The sequence below is a fragment of the Larimichthys crocea genome, chromosome VI (genome assembly GCF_000972845.2).
Source record: "Larimichthys crocea isolate SSNF chromosome VI, L_crocea_2.0, whole genome shotgun sequence".
NCBI classification, from domain to species: Eukaryota; Metazoa; Chordata; class Actinopteri; family Sciaenidae; genus Larimichthys; species Larimichthys crocea.
In genome coordinates this window covers 17,689,737-17,708,848 of record NC_040016.1, presented here as the reverse complement: position 1 = coordinate 17,708,848, position 19,112 = coordinate 17,689,737, and the positions used below count along the sequence as shown (strand labels likewise).

Sequence of the window (19,112 nt, the reverse complement as noted above, 5' to 3'; positions counted from 1 at the left end):
AGATAGATGTTTGAGCATGTGCTGCCCTCTAGTGGATGTTACAACCACACATTAAACATGTGTGATACAGTCATAGAGGTCAATAATGATGAAGCACACTAATACCAAAGTAGGGTGCCGAGGTTTAACATTAATTAACTACAACGAACGGTATCCAATTCTAATTAAGTGCAGCATTAAGACAAAAAATGATTTATTTGGTTAGTTTAATTTATTATGGCTAATTAAGAATTTCAGAAAAGAAAAACAAATGGGATCGTTTATGATCCTGAATACTTTCCCATAGTCTTACAGCAATTTCACAGTTTACATGGACTTGTTGTCTGCTGTGTGCACACAACTTGTGTACAAATATTATTTAAGAAATTCACATGATCACTGAAATGCTTAATTAGACCAAGTACAAACAAGATTTTTTATAGTGCTTTCAGTGTTTTTCAGTCTTTTCTATTGTTTTCTTTATTTAAAAAAATTCTAAAAATGAATATAAATACAAAGCTATAAAAATAGAGCTGGAAATATTTTACATTTCTCTGAATATCTGCTGGAAAATCTTCAACTCCTGTCTTCTTTCAAACACGATCATCGAATGCACATTGATGAGATGGCACTTAAGAATCCACTACAACCTGCTTAACCAAAACTGGGGTCAGAGAGCAGCTCGAAGAAAGGGGGACCCCCGTGTTTAAGATAAGCAGGTCGGGTCACTGTTGCTCTGGAGAGACGCAGCGGAAACCGAGATTAGAGGCTGAGCTGTCTGGAGTGTTCTGGCTTCTGGCTGCACATCTGTATCTGTAACAGTACGACTGGAGGAAGGGGAAAGAAGAGAGAGGGGGGAGTTACGGTCAATAAATTAACTTTTTTATTACAGCATATTAAAACAATCTCGTTTTGTCTGAGGTTTTTTGAGAAAAGCTTTTCCTGTCCATCCTGCTGGACTGTTTGTACACATTCATCAAGCATGTCTGACTGTTGTCCTCTCCTCCCCTCACATGGCTTATTCGTATGAAACAAACAGACCTCTGTTCTTGGGACTCATTTTGCATGCAATTAGTCACATTCCCATGGCAACCGATGCCCGTGGTAAGCAAACTGGAATGGTCACCAGTGGGCGGCTCAAATAGTGTTGCAGATAAAGTAAGTGTACAATGTATGCGTGGTTGCGAGTTCTCTTCTCCATGAACGATATGAGATCGAGTTTCTTAAATCCAGAATAAGCAGAGCCACTGGAGAAAGTCTCCGGTGCAACTGTGCACGCACCAGCACAGAGACTACTTTCATCTCACATACCAGGAAGGGAAGAAAGAATAGAAGAGAGGCTGTGTTTTTCCTCTTTGTAATCAAGCAGGTAGAGAATGATACAGAGCTCCCATACTCTTTAGAAATGCTAACGTCAGAGCTGTCGTTGCCTAGATTCAATACGTGCCGTAAAACAGGTTGGCACCACTACCAGGAACTGTTTTGTTTTCCTTGATGAACTCGCATCGCAACAAACCTCACCGCCCAAAGAATGTGAACTATTTAACAGTTCAAATAAGTTCTCTTCTTTACCTTGTGGCACATGTATGATCCTCCTTTCTTCACCTTATCCTTACCGGACGGAGGACCCGTCTGAGAGAGAGAGAGAAACATGATCAGATATCAGAGCAGCAAAAAAACCTGCAAAACCTTAAAGTCTTAGAGGTAATGTGTTCTTACTGGGTTGTGTTGCTCGTCTGCGGTGTGATGCACAGTCCACCAGTCCGAGGTCCATTCCCATGCATTTCCCACCATGTCATACAGACCGTATCCATTGGCAGGGAAGGACATCACCTGCATAGCGGAGAGAGAATAATGCCACAAATTCAAGATGATTCACAAATACAGATCACTTAGTCTCAATCTGGATTAAGTCGCCCAACAAGCTGCTTAAATGACATCTGCGTTATTATAATCAATGAAGCATAAACATCCCCGTGTTTTTCAGTTTAGGGGATCAGAAAAAAATCATTTTCCTTCAGCAGCACACACCCTTAAAGAATCTGAGCGCATACATTCATGATTGATGCTTCTAAATTAGGGCTTTAAAGCTGCTCCTGCCGAGAAAGAGATTGGATTAATATTACCTTATTGTTATTCATTTGATCTCGGGAATCTGTGAGCTGCTGGTGTGACTTTATTAACTTCTGAAACGAGCTTTGATCTTCAGCACCTTTTCATAAAACTATAGATTACGTTGGCTCGAATATAAAATTTCCACTTTCCGGTCTTGTGACGATGGCTCATAAGCACAGCCGTCCTTCCTCCTCCCTAGATGAAATATGATGCCTAACACCTTTAACTATGCCATCTTTCCATCTTTCCTCATCTGTCTTACCGGCGAGGTTTTGACATATCCATCCTCTCCAGTGTTATGATTGGGGAAATCTCCCTGCCAGAGGTTGGCATAATGTTGTCCTTTTGGATTCAACTTGTTTCCCCAGGGGTAAAGCCTGCAGGCAGGGGCAGTATATCAGGAAATTGACATTAGGAACACATGCACATAGGAATATATTATAGTGACATAATTAGTAAACATCGAACCTGTCTTTCAGGCCACCCCTGCAGGCGTACTCCCATTCTGCCTCGGTAGGAAGTCTCTTGTGTAACCAGGAGCAGTAGGCAACAGCATCTGCCCAGGACACGTGAAGAACAGGATGGTCCAGCCTACAAAAAGGACAGGTTTAAAATAAAGACTAAGCTTGCATTTAGATTAGATTCAACTTTGTTGACAATACTCAGACAATGAAATGTAGTTTAGCATCTAACCAGAAGTGCAGAGTATGTACAGGATATATAGATATAATGCAGATATAAATTGAAGGGAAGAAACTGTTCCTGAACATGTAGCGCCTCCTGGAGGGGAGGAGGGTAAACAGTCTGTGGCCTGGGTGAAAGCTGTTTAGTTTAATCCGTTTGCTTTTGTCAGGAGATATAAACTCAAAATCAAATCAATGTTTAAAAGAAAAGTACACATGTTTTTGTCTTTAATACATTTTCTGTGTCCATATGCACACTGCAACCGTGTGTGGTTGTTTCAGATGATTCAATCCTACCCCTCCATACTGGTTCCAATGTAAATGGATGTATTTTTAAGTTCCAGGAAAGCCTCCAGCAGTCTGAATTAGACTAATAAAAGTAGGTTTTGTCTTAAGTTACGTTCACTTCCATGCCAAAATCCCTCTTTGTGTTCAGCACAAATCATAACTTCAGAAGAACCCACTTGATTTAGCCTCATATTGCCAGTACCAATTAGGGTTTTTTAAATATACATAGAGCATTTTCTTACCTGTCCTTTATGTCGGAGTCTGGACCATGAGGATGCCTCCAGTTGGCCCCTTTGACCGGGAGCCACCAGGGGGCAGCAGCAACCTGATAACACAGTGACCCTAACAATGATATTATGCTTCTTTCATACTCTTCATTCAGTATCGCCTCAGATACACACTCCACGGTTCATCCTGAATCATCTCGAACGTGAAGAATTTACAACGGGGTCTAACGGTTTCCAGCGTTGCCGTGCTAATGGGCACACGGCACCATCTCAGCCACATGATCGGGCTGCACATGACAGCTGAGATGAAGCAGTCAATTCCCTGCTGTCTGGTTTTCGTCTATAAGAGGCCCAGGGCACAACCAGTCTGTGAACATTCACTCAACAGTGTTGTCTTCATGTCTATCTAAAGCCAAAAATATGTGCCCGGCTGGTACATTTCCAGATTACGGCTTCGTGCACATGAAGAAGTTCAAATACATATAAATGATATCACATGAATAAAATGACTTTAATCTCAGTGAAAGATGCAAACATCACAACACAGAATCACACGGCTCCTGTGTCATTTAATCACACCCTCCCTGTCACACCTTAACAGTAACTGTAACACTCTCTTTCTCACAAACATTTGTACTTTTGATTAAAAAGACAGAACAAAATCCGTAAATATAGGAGAAAAGTGTTGAGGTGTACACATGTCTGAAGTCTTTCAGGGATCCAAAAGGCTGAGACTGATGATCATGGCACTAACAATGCTTCATACAGATGTGGCATAAGAAAACATGAACTGCACAGGTGAGTCGACTGTTGTTGTGGATCACACTTACCGCTTGGGTGATTTGGTTTTTCACACTCTCGCTCAAAAGCCCCTCGAATACAAATGAGTCTCCGAATTTCTCCGCCTAAAAGCACGAGGATAGAAATATTATGATAAATAAAAGGAGATGCCTTTAAAACCTTTTAAGAAATAACCACTGCTAAAGATTACACTGGGTTTTGAGTGGTTGGACTGATTCAACTCATTTTTCATTATCTTATAGTTTTATCTTTACATACAGTCATTTATTCATACCTCAGTAATGTATCCCGATGCACTGACAAAGCTCTCGAACTGTTGGTTGGTGACTTCCTGGATGTCCATGTAGAAGGACTCCACATGCACCAGCCTCTGAGGGCCCTCGCCATCTGCAGGGATGCCTGGGTTGTCTGTTCCCATCAGGAACTCTCCTCCAGAAATCAGCACCATCTGTAAGCGGGAGATACACGAGCGGGAAGATCAACCAGACCAGACCAGACCAGACTAGACGGCACAATACCACCATAAACTCCAGATGCCATGATGTCAAAGGAACACAATAAAGTTATATGATCTTATCAACAATCATAAAAAGGTGCCGCGAATATAGAAGAAGTACATATTTACATATGTGACTGATCAGCTTTGACGCACGCGGCTGAAATGTTGCCTCACATCGTCAATGACATCATACGCACCTACGTTAAATCAACTGTGCAGAGACCTGTCATCTGCTGTCGCCTGAGGTTTTCCAGGAAGCGAGGAACACGCATGATCCCGAGAGACTCGAGTTAGAGATTGCTTCATCAAGATTGGCAAACTGTGACTATGACGGTCACGGTTCGCCAATCTCGGTGGCACAATCTCTAAACCAGAGCTCGAAATAACAAAAACGTCCCCCAGAGCCGGCGTAAACTATAAATAGCAAAGACGGAAAAGCTGGGCGGACGGAAAAAAAAAAGAAAGAACTATAATAATAGTTTACAACTACTCTTACCCACAATGCCACAAACATGCAGCCTTTATCTGGAGAGCAACCCAATGTGGGCTCATGCACGACCCATTATATTCCCGACTTGAGAAGAAGTCAGCCACTGATTTGCATCTGTTTGCTGAGAGGGTTTGTGTCTTTGTTTTAAGGGCATGTGGATCAGCCTGTATTTAAAATGAGAACTTAACGCCTTATGTCAAAGATGTCTATGTATGTGTATGTATGCTCTATCGTCCAGCAGGTTCTCGTGGATCGTGGCTGCTGCTGTGGTCCTGCACGACGTCCACTACACATATTACTACTGTCATTATTGCTGCCATATCTCCATTACAGTTCATTGTTAGTTGACGATGTGCATCTGTGTCTCTCTATCACAGGTTCCAGTCATTGTAATTGTACAATATGTTTGTGTTGATTTGTTCTGTCATGTGACATCCATTGCACGTCTGTCCGTCCTGGGAGAGGGATCCCTCCTCTGTGGCTCTTCCTGAGGTTTCTTCCACCTTTTTTCCCTGTTAAAGGTTTTTTGTGGGAAAGTTTTTCCTCACTCGAACCGAGGGTCTAAGGACAGAGGTTGTCACTCCCTGCACAGATTGTAAAGCCCTCAGAGGCAAATGCACTTTGTGACTTTTTGGGCTATACAAATAAAATTTGATTTGATTTGATGACTGATTATGTATGTTTAGGTCATATAATGTTGCATGTTTGAGTTGAAGGATACATATATCAGGATTCCCTTGCAGTTCACTTGAACCTGCATGTTTTCTCAAAGCACCGATAGATTACCCGACTTTGTATCTCCTCATCGGGCCTCTCATTGGCGCCTCTTGAGTATTTCTCAGCCGGCTCTGCAGGAGGCTCTGCAGGAGGATCGGCCGTGCTGTCCTCCGCATGCTCGGCTCTCTTCAGCTCCCCACAGCCGCAGCCTGCTGCTCCGTGCGGGGCGGCGGATTGTGGCTGATCGGCCCCGCATGAACCCAAAACACGCACCGCGTCTTCATCTCCTTCACCTGTTGAATGCAACACATCGCTCCCCAAAGCAAACACTAATATAAACAAAGCAAACCTGCGCACCATGCTCATGCTGTTTTGCAACTCTTTTACTTCCGCCTAGTCACGTGGTTCAGTCAGCTGGCTTGAAAAGTTTTGACTCTTTCATGCCCGAGACTGAACATTTTCTAATTTCTGCTTTAAAAAAATAAAAATAAAATCACAAAGTTGTGATCGAAGCTTGTAAATAAATAAATAAATCATAACATGTCATGTGTTTTAATTCATATGAGAAATAAATCTGTAAAAGTAATATAAACAAAAAGCGCACATGTGTTAAAGTTTGTTTTCTAACTCCTGCATCATTAAAAAAAGAAAAAAAAAAAGATGGCATGGATGGGTTGGATTTCCTTAAATGATGGGATGGGACCACATGGACATCATTTCCCAGCTATCAACACTAGGGCCGCTTGTGGAAGAAGAGAAGAAAGAAGAAGTGGCAGAGAGCCAGGCAGCTCGGCTCAGCTCGGCTCGGCTCGGCTCAGCTCTGCCTCACAAGCTCCGGGAGCGGCGACAGGCGCGGAAAAAGGTGATAGAGCTGTCAATAGATAAATCAAACTGGATTATTACACTCGCTGACTGGCTGGATTATTATTAAAAAATAAAAACACAGACAGCACCACCACCACCACACACAGGGTGGAGAAGAGGAGAAGACACCGTCATGTTGTCTTAGCCGGCACGGAGACGCTTTTTTCCAGCACAAACCGAGGTAAAGTTGAGCGCACATAACTTGTTCATCCTGAGAGAGAGGGAGAGAGACAGAGAGGGGGGAGAAAAAGGATTTAGCTCGCCTCTCCTTACATGGTTAAAGAAATGCTCACAGCTCGCTTGTGATGCGTTTGTACAATTAAAAGACTGAAATGTGAAACTGTGTGATTGCGGATGCGGATTAACAGTCAGACATCCACTGGATGCGTTACTGAAAGTTTCATGTGTTTTTAGTGGTTTACATAATCCAGACTTTCTTTTCTTTTTTTTTCTTTTTCTTTTTGCACTGTAACAGCTGCCCACATCATGCATGTCATTGTTTTCAGCTTTTGCAGCAGCACAAGCCACATACACTGCTTTATGTGTGTGTGTGTGAGAGGCAGGTAATCAGAGTTGAAGTGGACCTGCATGTATCAGCTTCTTGGTGACCTGTTGCAGGTGCATAAAGCTTCCTGCTCTCCTAATCATTAACTGTGCTGCTGCTGCTGCTGCTTTGAGCCACATACACAACACACAAACAGGTTACAGTAACATCAAGCTGAACCATTTTTTGTCCTGCAACCTCAATGCAAATCCTCTCTGATCAGATAGTGTTGTCTTAGTGTTCACCCCACAGGGAAGCCCGGTGTCCCTTAACCTGCTCTGCCACCTATAATTTGGGAGCTCTGTATGGCAGATAACATATCTGCAAATGTAAAATCAGAGTAATTATGGGCATGGATAGATTTACTAAATGTTATTGTGACAGAATTCTGATTAAAAATACTAGTTTCTGATACAATGTGATTTTTTTTTTCCCTCTGCCATAGGTGTTCCCCTTGTGTGTCAAACATGTCGGATAAGATGTCCAGCTTCCTACACATTGGGGACATCTGCTCCCTGTACGCAGAGGGATCCACCAATGGTTTCATCAGCACCCTGGGGTATGTCCATCTCTCTCTCTCTCTCTCTAGGCTGTACATCATACATCATACATGTGTGTGTGGGCCCACTTCACACTGCTCTACTGCAAGCTGAGCAGTTATTTGGATAGAAGGAAGTGTCACACTAGTCCTGGCGACAGTCAACCGATGGCGATAAACAAATTCGGTGCTATCAGAGAGAGCGTTTCCATCGGTTTCTGTGTTTGCGTTCCTCAATGTGAATGTTTGTTTGCATGTGTCGCATATAAGTCACAGTGGCAGAGTGGGATTAGCACCAGGAGAGATAAATGGATGCAGTTTTTTTTTTTTTGCAGTGTATCCCACAGAACAAAGCTGTGGAAACAGTGGGAGGCCTTTTTTTTTTTTTTGAAGTGGTGCTTTGCCCATGACTGACCAAAAACCACCCCTGATAGTGCTGGGAGAAAAGGAAACGTAGGGGCGGCAAATGCTCGGTTAATGATAAAGTGTGTGTGTGTGTGTTTTGGAGATCATGGCAGGAGTGGGTGTCGGGGTCAGAGTTGGAGGAAAAAACACACTGAGGTGATGCTGTGCACAATACCCAACAATAATTGTAAAATGCTGCTTACAAGCCACTCATTCACCCACACTTGTTGTTTTTCGCCATTATTTCAACCTCATAGAGCAACCCTGATTTTTTTTCCAGAAGTCTAATGCATATTGATCATGCATTGCAGGATGGCTTAGTGCATGGATATACATCCCTGAAGCTATAGTGATTCACAGCAGAGAGAAGGCTGCTTTAGTGTTTTGGTGGTAGAAACCACAAGACAATCATAGGAAGGTGCAGCAGAGTGTCTGTAACACCAGCCATGCTGTCGGACCCCCCCTCCATGCTCATGAAAAATGGAATGACCTACAGCAAAGACTGAGTCACTAAACAGACACTGTGGCCTTTCTCGAGTTCCAGCGCTTCCCACGTACACACACACACACACACACACACGTACAAGCGTACGTATTTACTAAACTGTCATGACAGTTTTGGCTGTAGGCCACTTCTCCACGCACAACCACCAACTCAGCAGCCCTATCCAGATCATCAGCCCTCAGGAAGAAACCAACCTAAAGAGAGGCGAAACTTCTCCGGCTGAGCAGCATTCCCGGGCTCCTGTTTGGGGTGTGAGGTTAAAAAATGTTGTGCCCCCTTCAGCAGGACCTGTCCTGTTTGTTCAAAGGTTTAACTATTAAACTCGTGTTAATGACTGACCACGCTGACAGGGATTATTATGTGCATCGTCAACACAATGCAGATGTACTGTATCATTTTCTCACTTTTTATTTATTTTTTTTAGTCTGCCGTCTTTTTCCTTGAGGTGCACCGACTGCAGAGGTAGACAGGACTGTTTGGACAACTGTACACATCCCCCGGGAAAAAAGGGCCCGAAATGGATGTGGGATTTGGCCTGAGTCCAGACAAATGTTATTCTAATCTAGTAAAAGCTAAATTTGTCACCAGAAATTCCTGCCTGCGTGCAGGTCATCTGATGCACGATTATTTAATTATTTGTGGGGAAACGCATGCGGAAGCTTTTGTTGGGGGGTACTACTACCAGGTTACCAGGTTTAACACACATACATAAATCCACAGGGACATGAGGTGGCATACAGTAGTTCAGACTGAGGTTAATAATAAATTCATTTGATCTGCAAAACACCAACTTTATATGAAGTAAAGCAAATATGACAAATGTTTGCTCCTTCCCCCTTTAAAATTTTTAGACACTTTCTTTAATTACGTTTTTGCTTCATATGATCGTAAATGATTTTTGATTGGCAGTATTGTTTTACATTCATTTCATTCAATGGTTTATCAGTAAATTACAGTAAATCAGTTTTATCACATAGTTTGCTGATTATTTTCTCAACTGATCGATTAACTGTTCTATAAAATGCCAACTGTTTTGTCTGAATCCTAATCGTGCTCTGTCACCAAATATTCACCATCGAGAAGCCGGAGCCTCGAACTTCTTTTTTTTTGCTGAAGAAAATAGTTTGCATGATTATCCAATTAGCAAAGTCGCTGCTGTCGATCTTCCGTCACTTAATAAACTAATTGTTTCAGTTCAAGAGTAAATGACAAACATAACTTACAGCCCTACATTATTTAATTTTATTTTTTTAAAGATGATTTTTTTGGCCTTTTAATGCCTTTAATGATAGTGTAGCTGAAGATAGACAGGAAACAGGGGGCATAGAGAGGGGGAGTGACGTGCAGTAAATGGCCGTCCGATGCGAGATTCAAACCGGGGCCAGCTGCAGCGAGGACTATGGCCTCCACACCCGGGGCGGCCGCTTAACCCACTACGCTACCGACCACCCCTAGCCCTACATTATTTTAACCTGGCAGCTGACTGATTCAGCCATTAGACAACATCTACATAATGTACCTGAAATACAAAATACACAGGCATCTTATTAACAATGTTATTTTGTGTCTGTATTCATAGCTTGGTGGATGATCGCTGTGTCGTCCAGCCTGACGCGGGGGACCTCAACATCCCTCCAAAGAAGTTCAGAGGTAAGAGAGTGAGAGACTCCCCTCGCCCTCCTGAGGCCTGACATCATCACACTGACTGCCGTCTGTTTATACTGGACTCTACAAGAGGGACGCCGCTGAATGTGTTATGATGTGTTTCTTTGGTGACAGCCACAATATATCTGCCCTCTGGACTAGGGCTAATGGTGTGTGTGATGCATCCGTGCATGTGTTCGTAAGCTGTGTGCTCACAGTGCTCGCTTGCAGAACCTCGTCTGTGGAGATAGCAGCTGGAGAAAATGAGCTCTGATGCTGATTTGTTGGAGAACAACACACCCGAGTAGCTTCTTTTTCAAACAAAAGGCCTTGAGATGCCTCTTTTGGGTGAACCCCCGCTATTATTAGCTCCCATACAGGAAGTAGAACTAAGTAATGACCCTCGGTTCTCAGGCTGGAGGTTTATGTCTCTGGGGAGAGGCTTCGCCCGACACTGTGCAGAGAACATGAGTGTGTTGAAAGCTTGTGTAGTTTATCTAATAGGTTTATCTAACAGTACTTCTTCCTGGTCACTGCTGAATAACTATTTGTTTGATAAATGCAACATTATTGTACTGTTGGTACATTTTTCCTTTTCACATCGTACACTGTTGGCCTTTGTTGCGTCGAGCTACTTTAGACAAGCGAGCATTCCACATCCGCATGCTCACACTTGGCATTTAGGATGCTATCTGCTGTCTCGAGAGCATAAAGAAGATTGCGCTGTGTTTAGAGAGTAGAGAGCTTTGATGTGAGCTGGGGAGAGAGAGAGCTCGGTCCCTCAGTGGGTCTCTAGTGTCACGAGACAGGTTATCTCCCCCGAGAGATGGTGATACCTCTACTCCTGCAAGCGACGCGAAAGAGGAGTCTCTGGCTCTCTCCTGCTCTGTGCGTTTCTTATACAGATGTGGGAATAATGTGGCAAAAAACATCTGTGGACTTCCATCCAAACAAACATCTACAGTATTTTGTAGTTTAGTGTGTTTATATAGGCATTATATAGTAATTTAGTTGGACTGTGTGTGAGACTATAAAGCGAGATGATGCAGTTTTGACTGTTTGTGGATTTCATTCTCATCTTTTGTATGACTATTTTTGGTAGCAGACGTGATTGTAGTGAGGGAGCTTCATGTTGGCTTTACTAATCACTCTGTCTTATTTAATCATCCGTCCTCCCACTTCTAAAACTCCTCACAAGGTACACAGTGCACTCCCCGCTTGAAATCTCACCCATTGTCGGTCACTAAACATCTTTGTGAAATCTGAAATGATTTGCTAATATTGTAAAATCTGTAGATGCCGCACGTGGCGGAAATGAAACTATGACTATGTGTTGCTACACACACTTGCTCAAAAGCTATGGGTGTTGTGAAAGTGGCTTTGGCAACTCCTTCACCACGTCAGCTGGTCTTGACCTCGAGAGGCCTTCATGTCACTGCGAGAGGTCTCTGGATGTCTAGCAGAAGGCAGAAAGAGGTGATGCTATAAGATCGCCTGGGAACGGACGGCTGAAAGAGGTTACAGCGAAGCCAAACATTGTCTGTCTGCAGTGTAATAAAGATTGACATTTTTGGGACAAGAACAATGGTTGGCATTGGGTAGAAATTCTTCTTTTTTTTTTTAAACATAAAGGTCAGTTTATTCATCATCAACCTGGCAGCGTAATGTCTGCTGTGCTGAAAGAGCTTTATCAAGTTTGACAAACACAAAGTGGAGATGTGGAGTTTGAAAGATGATGTGGTCTTTAGCAGGCAAGCTTAGTTGGTTGTTGTAAATCCGAAAGTGCAAAAGTTGTACGTGCAGTTGTGCGTTCATACTTTAGAGAAAATCTACCGTCTAGTTATTACTGACGAGATAGCATAATCAACAGGAACAGTCCCACATCAGCAGAAGCCATCTTGGTTGTTTACAAAAATGTCTCAATGGCCAATCAACAGCCGCGATCAGCCGATATTAGAGAAATGCTTGTGATTGACCTTACTAGATCCAGGATGGGTGGCAGTCTTTCTGAATGTGAGGGAGGACCAGACGCAGACCGGATTCATCTGGTTCTCAGGCTGTTGTTGGCCCATATTAAGGACTAAAAGTCAGATTCTTTGTTTTTGTCACAGGTTATTGCTTTTGGCGTATCTGCTTTATTTGATAACGATTGCTGAAGAGAGACAGGAAAGGCGGGAGGCAGTGAGGACGACGGACTGGAAATGAACAACTTCTTAAAATTGTTAGTGCCCTTTTTATTGCACCTTAAATATAAAGGCTATAGTAAAAAATAATAAACTTTAAGTTTGGTCCTTTTGCATCTGTGACACATGTTATCAGAGGATTTGTTTTCCTTTAATACATCCCATGACACCTACAGAGGTCTTAAGCTAATAAACCTTTTTTTCAATTGGACTCTGACTTGTCAAACACAGGTGTCATCAATAACATTAACAGTACTTGCTTTCCATTTAGGTTGGCAGCTCCGGTGATGTGCTCGCTGGCTCGCTGGTACGGTTAAATGGAACAAAGCCAGTATTGATGTTGTTAGCTCCTCTGCTTTTCCTGCCATGACAGGCCATATCCCAATCCTAGTATTGTACATGCTGGCTCACTGTCACACTGTCACGGCTTTACAGGGGACATACTGTTACTGTAAATTATTAGCAACACCTGTGGTTTTTCTGTAGAGACAAGTCAAAAACGTCTGCTGTGAAAACGTCCTTCATGCCATTGGACTTTAGAATGCCGCTGACGAAAAGAAGAAAACGCTAAATGCCTTTCTAGTGATTTAAAACTTTCTGCGATCTTTCTGCCTCATCTCTATGTGCGTTTTATCTTAACTTTGTTGTACGTGCATCGTGGGACGATTGTTCAGTTTGCTGTGAGTGAGCTCATTTGGTCACTTTCCAGTATCAACACATACCTGCTTCTAAACCTGCTTAGAGACAGTACGTTTCCTCATTTGATGCCTTCCCCTTGTAAAAGAGCCATGCTAGTTAGTCTTACAACATCACAACAATGAATTTAAATTTGTAAAATCTAAGGTTTATAAGAGAACCTCGTCATCTTGCTTCAGGAGCCGGCTCCGAAAAACATAAATGAAGTATGTAGCTCTCTTCACAACAGGACAAAGACACAGGTCGTTTATTGCTGCGGACATGACTTTCCACTCCATCCCTGCATGTCTTGCTCACGCCGTGAGAACTATATTTACATGGACAAACATATTGCAGCATGTAAAATGAAATGCAAATGAGGCGCGTATGAAACAAAGAAATACAAACTTTAACAAATGCCTCGTTGGCCGCTTGCCGTGAAAAGAGGTTTGAAAGGAGTCCTTTTAGAGTCCTTTGTTGTCTTCTTTTAATTTCAGACTTTAACATAACGAATGAACGAAGATAACAGAGTCTGATGACATGCGTAACATGTGTCGTATACAGTCTCCACAAATCTCACTGTAGTGATACCTCACCTGGGAAACATTAGTTCAGGCCATGAAATACTCACTGATTACAATGACTAATAACATTTTTATCTGCCCCATGACATTTTTAACACCTCAATTTTTACATTTGCATCAGATTATTTATTTATTTATTTAAATTATCGTTTAGCTTATGGATTATTTGTGCATACTGAACTCAAATTTTATACGGCACAAAGTCACTCTTTAAACAACACTGAGAACAAAATGTTTCAGGTTGGAAAGTATGTGACCTCATGTGTGCTAATCAACTAGCTTCAAGTAAGGTGACAACCTTATGAATAGCCCTTTCAAGATGAACTGGTCTGGTAAGTGTTTCTTCTTTGTCAGGTGTTTTTTCAGTGATGAGAAGCTTCGGCCTTCGTACCATGCCATCTGCACTGGGGTGAGCTTCCATGACTCTGGCAAGTCTCTTAAATCTTTTAAGCCTGGTCACTGCTGTCATGACCCTGGACCAGTCTGAAAACTTGGTGAAATGATGTGCCATCGGATTCATTTCCTTTTGTCTTGACCACATGAGGGTCGGTTGCCTCGACTTCTCCCACCATATCCTAAAATTATTGTTTAACTTATGAATTATGTATAAATTTTATATGGCACTTACAAAGTCGTATTTGCCTCATGAACTTGAACTTTGCATAGATAACCTTTCTTGCTTTAACATCCACAAACACAGCCGGGATAATGTGCCCACGTATCTGTATTTAGTTTTTTTCTTTGGAAACATCTAATTTGAGTCCTCCGGGTATTCTCTGGTATTCTCTGGTCCCTCCTCCTTTTTGGGAGGTTCCTCAGCTGTTTGAGAGATAATCCTCCTTAGTGGACGCTATAAGGGCACGAGGCCAGACTAGCCATGTCCACATGCAGGGCTTTATACTGTCATTCCTGAGGTATGCTTAACATTTCCTCCAAATGTAAACACAAGCGCCCTCCACACAATCACACTTTCACTCATGTAGTCTGCATGCATACACCGAGACATCAGTAGCCTTGCTTTGCATTTCACCCAGACAGTATTTGAAATGCCGTATTACACACACACGCACGCACACACACACACACTCTGCACTGAGTTCAGCAGAGCGAGCAGCAGTCAGAACATTCAAGAAAACACAGCTTTGTGTTAAGAGTTTTAAAATAGTCCACCTCTGTATTATCTGTGATTTATATGTCATCACTCAGTTGTTTGAATGTCAGGACAGTTGTTACATTTGAAGTTGTTATGTTGCTGGCTCATTTTTTGTGTGTGTGTGTGTGTGTGTTTAAAGTGGTAGTGTAAATCTGGATGCCCCATTTTTCAAATGTCATCCACTTTCGCTTATATGAATCATCGTCTATTGATGACGCAGTCAGCAGGTGGTTCACATATCTGACCTTATGCATACAACAGTGCACTATAACCCATTATATTAAGTTTAGGTGTCTGCGAATGATTTCTGATCTGCATGACGAAAACCATTTTAATGGTCTCCCGGTTGTTCACTTATCTCTCATCTTATTTCAAATCTCATCTCCTGCCCTTTAATGTCTTTTTTACATGCAAACATTTAAACCTTACAAACCTCAACGAACGTTGGAGTGTTAACTCCTTGCCACCTCGCCTAATATCTGTTACCAGCCCAAACAACTGTCGCTGCCAGAGACACACTGCGGGACTAGCTGGGTGGTTTGTTTGAGATAAACACCAGGAGCAATATCGTCTTTAGTCCCTTCCTCTCTGTAATAACCACATACAGTATACTGCTTTCAAGTCTGCTGAGAGGAGTCTTTCAGGAAACGGTTAAGGGAAGCCGATTTTTGTAGACCAATTTATTGTCTTAGATGCTCTACAAGTGATTAGTTGCTTCCTCCACAATATCTCCAACAGGATAAGAGCCCTGGAGCGAATAGCAGTTTATACAAGCCGGATCATTGAGGATGTTGTTGATTTAACACAGAATAGAGAGTATTATGTAATGTGCGTCTCCTTTGCCAGGCTGATGTTGTCTAATTATTGCGGACCTCCCTGCTTGTGTTTAAAAATCACATGATGTGCTTTAAACTGTGTACCGTTGTGAATTATGCACATGCTCTTGTGTATTGTTGTTCTTCTTATAGTACCAAAGTGTCGTGGCAGTTCAGCTCTTCCTCGGAGGTGCTTCATCTCTGCTGGCTTAACGTCCTCTCAGTAGTTTTTAATGGTTGCCACGGCTACAAGCATCTTCCTCTTGATCCTCTTAAGTCTGGCGGAGTTTGGCAGCGAGTGGTGGAATTTTTTTATTAGCTTTCAGCTGAACTGTGCATGGTCTAAAGAGTCGGTGTTAGTGATGTCTCTGAGTCATCTGTCAGACCATTCAAAGCACTATTGCACAATACCGTATATATACCAATGCGTCAGCCGACAAGTTCATAAAAATAATTTAAAGCTCCAATCCAGACGCCTTTTTTAAGGCATATAAAATAATATAAACTCAATAACCCAGTTAAAAAGGCATCTACTCCTTCTCCCTCATTGAAAAATGAATGAAATCCTGACTAGATAAATATTCAAACATTGCTCATTTCTAAAGTTCAACTACTGGAGACACGATGTCTCATACGTCACTCCAACGTCTCGGGTGCAATAAAGGCTTCAAGTTTCCACATCACACTTGTCTAAGCTGCATACTGGACCAGGATTGACTTCCACACAAGTTATATCACAAATCATGGCTGTATGTATACGTCTTAATGTGAGCACAGAGAAGCTTCCTCCTTTTAGCAGATGAACATGAGAAGAACCTTTTAGTGTCAAACTCAGCACATACATCTTCCTGCACGGTGAAGCTCAGACATTCAAGCAGAGGAGCAGGAACCACACAGCAAACACACTGTCGAGCGGAGGGACATTTAAAAGCTAAAAAAGATATCATGAAGCACATAAAATATAAAACACAAACACTGACTTCTGTATAATCCTATATAATCCTAACTTTTATTTAATATCTGATAATCCAATATTGAAAACAAGATTTTAAACAAAATATTTATTAACTCTAACGCGTAAAATTAAATGTACTGGATTGAATGCATTTAAATGAAGCCCCCTCTTTACAATCAGACAATTTGAGTTGTTGCATTTATTACATATTCTATTTTTTATTGTGAATTCTTAATAATGTTAGAAGAAAGGGCCTATAAGTAAAAAAAAAGCCTATAATAAATGAATAAAATAAATAATATAAAACAACTGATGAATACAATCTAATACATGCCAGACAACAGATGTTTTGTTGTTGATCATCTTATCTCTTATGCATCGTGGAGGAGTATGAACAAATAAGCCGTGTCAAGTCAACAAAAGTTGGTGTTGCGGAGCAGTCGGTAGCGTAGTGGGTTAAGCGGCCGCCCCGTGTGTGGAGGCTATAGTCCTCGCTGCAGCTGGCCCCGGTTCGAATCCCATATCGGACGGCTAATTTACTCTCTCTCTGCCCCCTGCTTCCTGTCTATCTTCAGCTGTACTATCAATAAAGGCATAAAAGGCCAAAAAAATAATCTTAAAAAAAAAAAAAAAGTTGGTGTTGCTTAAAAAAGCTGTGCGTATGCAAAACTGAAAAGAAACTGTTGTGTTACTCGCTTAGACGTTCACACTTGTCATGCATGTAATCAGCACTAATGTGCTGTAGTTTGACATGTTCTCTGTCGATGCTTAAAGGGCCGGTGTCAGAATCTTCCACAGTGCCGAGTCAGATATTCTTTACCCGACAGTATTTCATTATGGAAATCTTTAGGCTTAACTCTGCATTCATACATTCACATCTTGTAATAATTTGTAGGACCACTAATGGAAAGTCCTGTCTAGTCATGCAAAACCATATAGTAGACATAGTAATAATTGTAGCTGTAGCTGGAGACTTGAGCTCACAATCAGCCTTTTGGAATAGAACACAAAAAAACAGCTGAGTCTAAAGTTCGACAACAAAATGAGAAAACACCAACACACGCCTCATTACTGTCAGACACCTACTCAAGGTAACAAAATCCACCTCCCAGCACCTGCAAAAGCAGGACAGTTGCTTAGCAACCGTTCATAGCCAAGACATAGTTTTGCATATAATGCCGTAAAACTTATTTGTTTGGATTAGACAAATGAAATATAACCTGTGCGTATCTGGTGCCCGAGAGGTAGATCCTGTTATCGTCAGACAAGAGCCGGCGTGGCAGATTTCAATCTTTGTGCCAAACTCTGTATTATATTTAACATTTGAGTGATATCAATCGAACTCTCCACCAGAAAGCAAATATTTCTCCAACTACTGCAGTTTACTGTTTCATACTACAATAAAAGCACGGTGTCATTTTCTCAGACTTCATAAACCGACAGAAGACATCACACTACTGTTTTCACAGCCTGTGTAGTAATCCTGTTTACGAGTATCAATAGCAAACATTCAGAGACCTGAGAGGCATCCGGACGACTTGCAAAAAAAAAAAAAGCTTGTGACTTGCCCTCAAGGACTTGAGACTCCATTGACAAGAGACTTGACATGTCCCAAAAGCACAATGTATACCTCAGGGCCTTATGATCATAGGACATTGTCAGTTTGTATCAAAGACAGCTTCGTTTTTGAACTAAATATTCATGACGTGATGGTTAAAGAGAAAGTTAAAGATTGTTTTTAAGTGAAGTAAAATGTTAATGAATCATTGAGCTGCCCGGTGACCCCAGCAGGAATTCTCACCACACAGATTTCAGTGTTGTGACCGAGCGGATATGTTTTCTCTCCTAGCCCAAAAGATTAAAGGCGACTCCTCTGTCACATCGCCGCGCTCATATTGCAGCAGTGATTGTGTGTTTTTAGAGTATGATTTAAAAAAAAAAAAAAAAAAAGCCGGTGTCAAATTATAGGGCAGCTCACACGTCAGACAAAAGCCTCCAGTGTGCGTGCTCGGTGTTCATTCGGCTTTCACACTTGCTGGTTTCACCCAGTTCCGGTGACAAGTTAATCAACTGTTTCATGCGCTTGTGTGAAAGTATGTGACACACACACACACACATGAATACATATTTATTCCCACTGCAGCATAAAATAGCTCCCAGTTCTTTCTTACCCACTCTGTGCTCTCTCTCTCTCTGTCTCTCTGTCTGTCACACATTCTTTCGCTCTCTTCCTGTCTTTCTCGTTTCTCTTTCACTTCCTTTTCTTTGTTGTTCTAACAGTATTTTAGGTCAAACTAAAGTAAACCATATCTGATGAGCGGGGGGCCGAAAGCAGGAGAGGGGGCGGGGGCGGCGGCGGGGGCGAGGGAGGGCATTAGTTATAAGGGAGTTTTATGGTTAGAGGAATTCAGGAGGGAGAAGGAGGGATAGTAGAAAATTGAGGGGGAG

At 42.0% G+C, this 19,112-nt stretch overlaps 2 protein-coding genes across 5 annotated transcripts in view; one reads left to right on the top strand and one right to left on the bottom strand.

Moving 5' to 3' along the window:
- Positions 1 to 210: 210 nt before the first annotated feature.
- On the bottom strand, positions 211 to 6,264 carry sumf1 (sulfatase modifying factor 1). The gene is made up of 9 exons (XM_010746232.3): positions 5,869 to 6,264; positions 4,368 to 4,541; positions 4,123 to 4,197; positions 3,308 to 3,390; positions 2,563 to 2,685; positions 2,357 to 2,471; positions 1,699 to 1,812; positions 1,552 to 1,611; positions 211 to 806 (listed from the first exon to the last, which is right to left on the bottom strand). The coding sequence occupies exons 1-9, from the start codon at positions 6,163 to 6,165 to the stop codon at positions 705 to 707; spliced, it is 1,143 nt and encodes a 380-aa protein (XP_010744534.2). The 5' UTR covers positions 6,166 to 6,264; the 3' UTR covers positions 211 to 704.
- Positions 6,265 to 6,417: 153 nt separating this feature from the next.
- The window catches only part of LOC104931270 (inositol 1,4,5-trisphosphate receptor type 1), a 66,932-nt gene continuing 54,237 nt past the window's right edge, over positions 6,418 to 19,112 (top strand). For all 4 annotated transcript variants that reach the window (XM_027279465.1, XM_027279463.1, XM_027279464.1 and 1 more), the window contains exons 1-3: positions 6,418 to 6,844; positions 7,653 to 7,766; positions 10,235 to 10,305. In XM_027279465.1, coding sequence (XP_027135266.1) covers positions 7,675 to 7,766; positions 10,235 to 10,305 — 163 coding nt within the window. In that variant the 5' untranslated portion in view covers positions 6,418 to 6,844; positions 7,653 to 7,674. The remainder of the gene's footprint in view (positions 6,845 to 7,652; positions 7,767 to 10,234; positions 10,306 to 19,112) is intronic.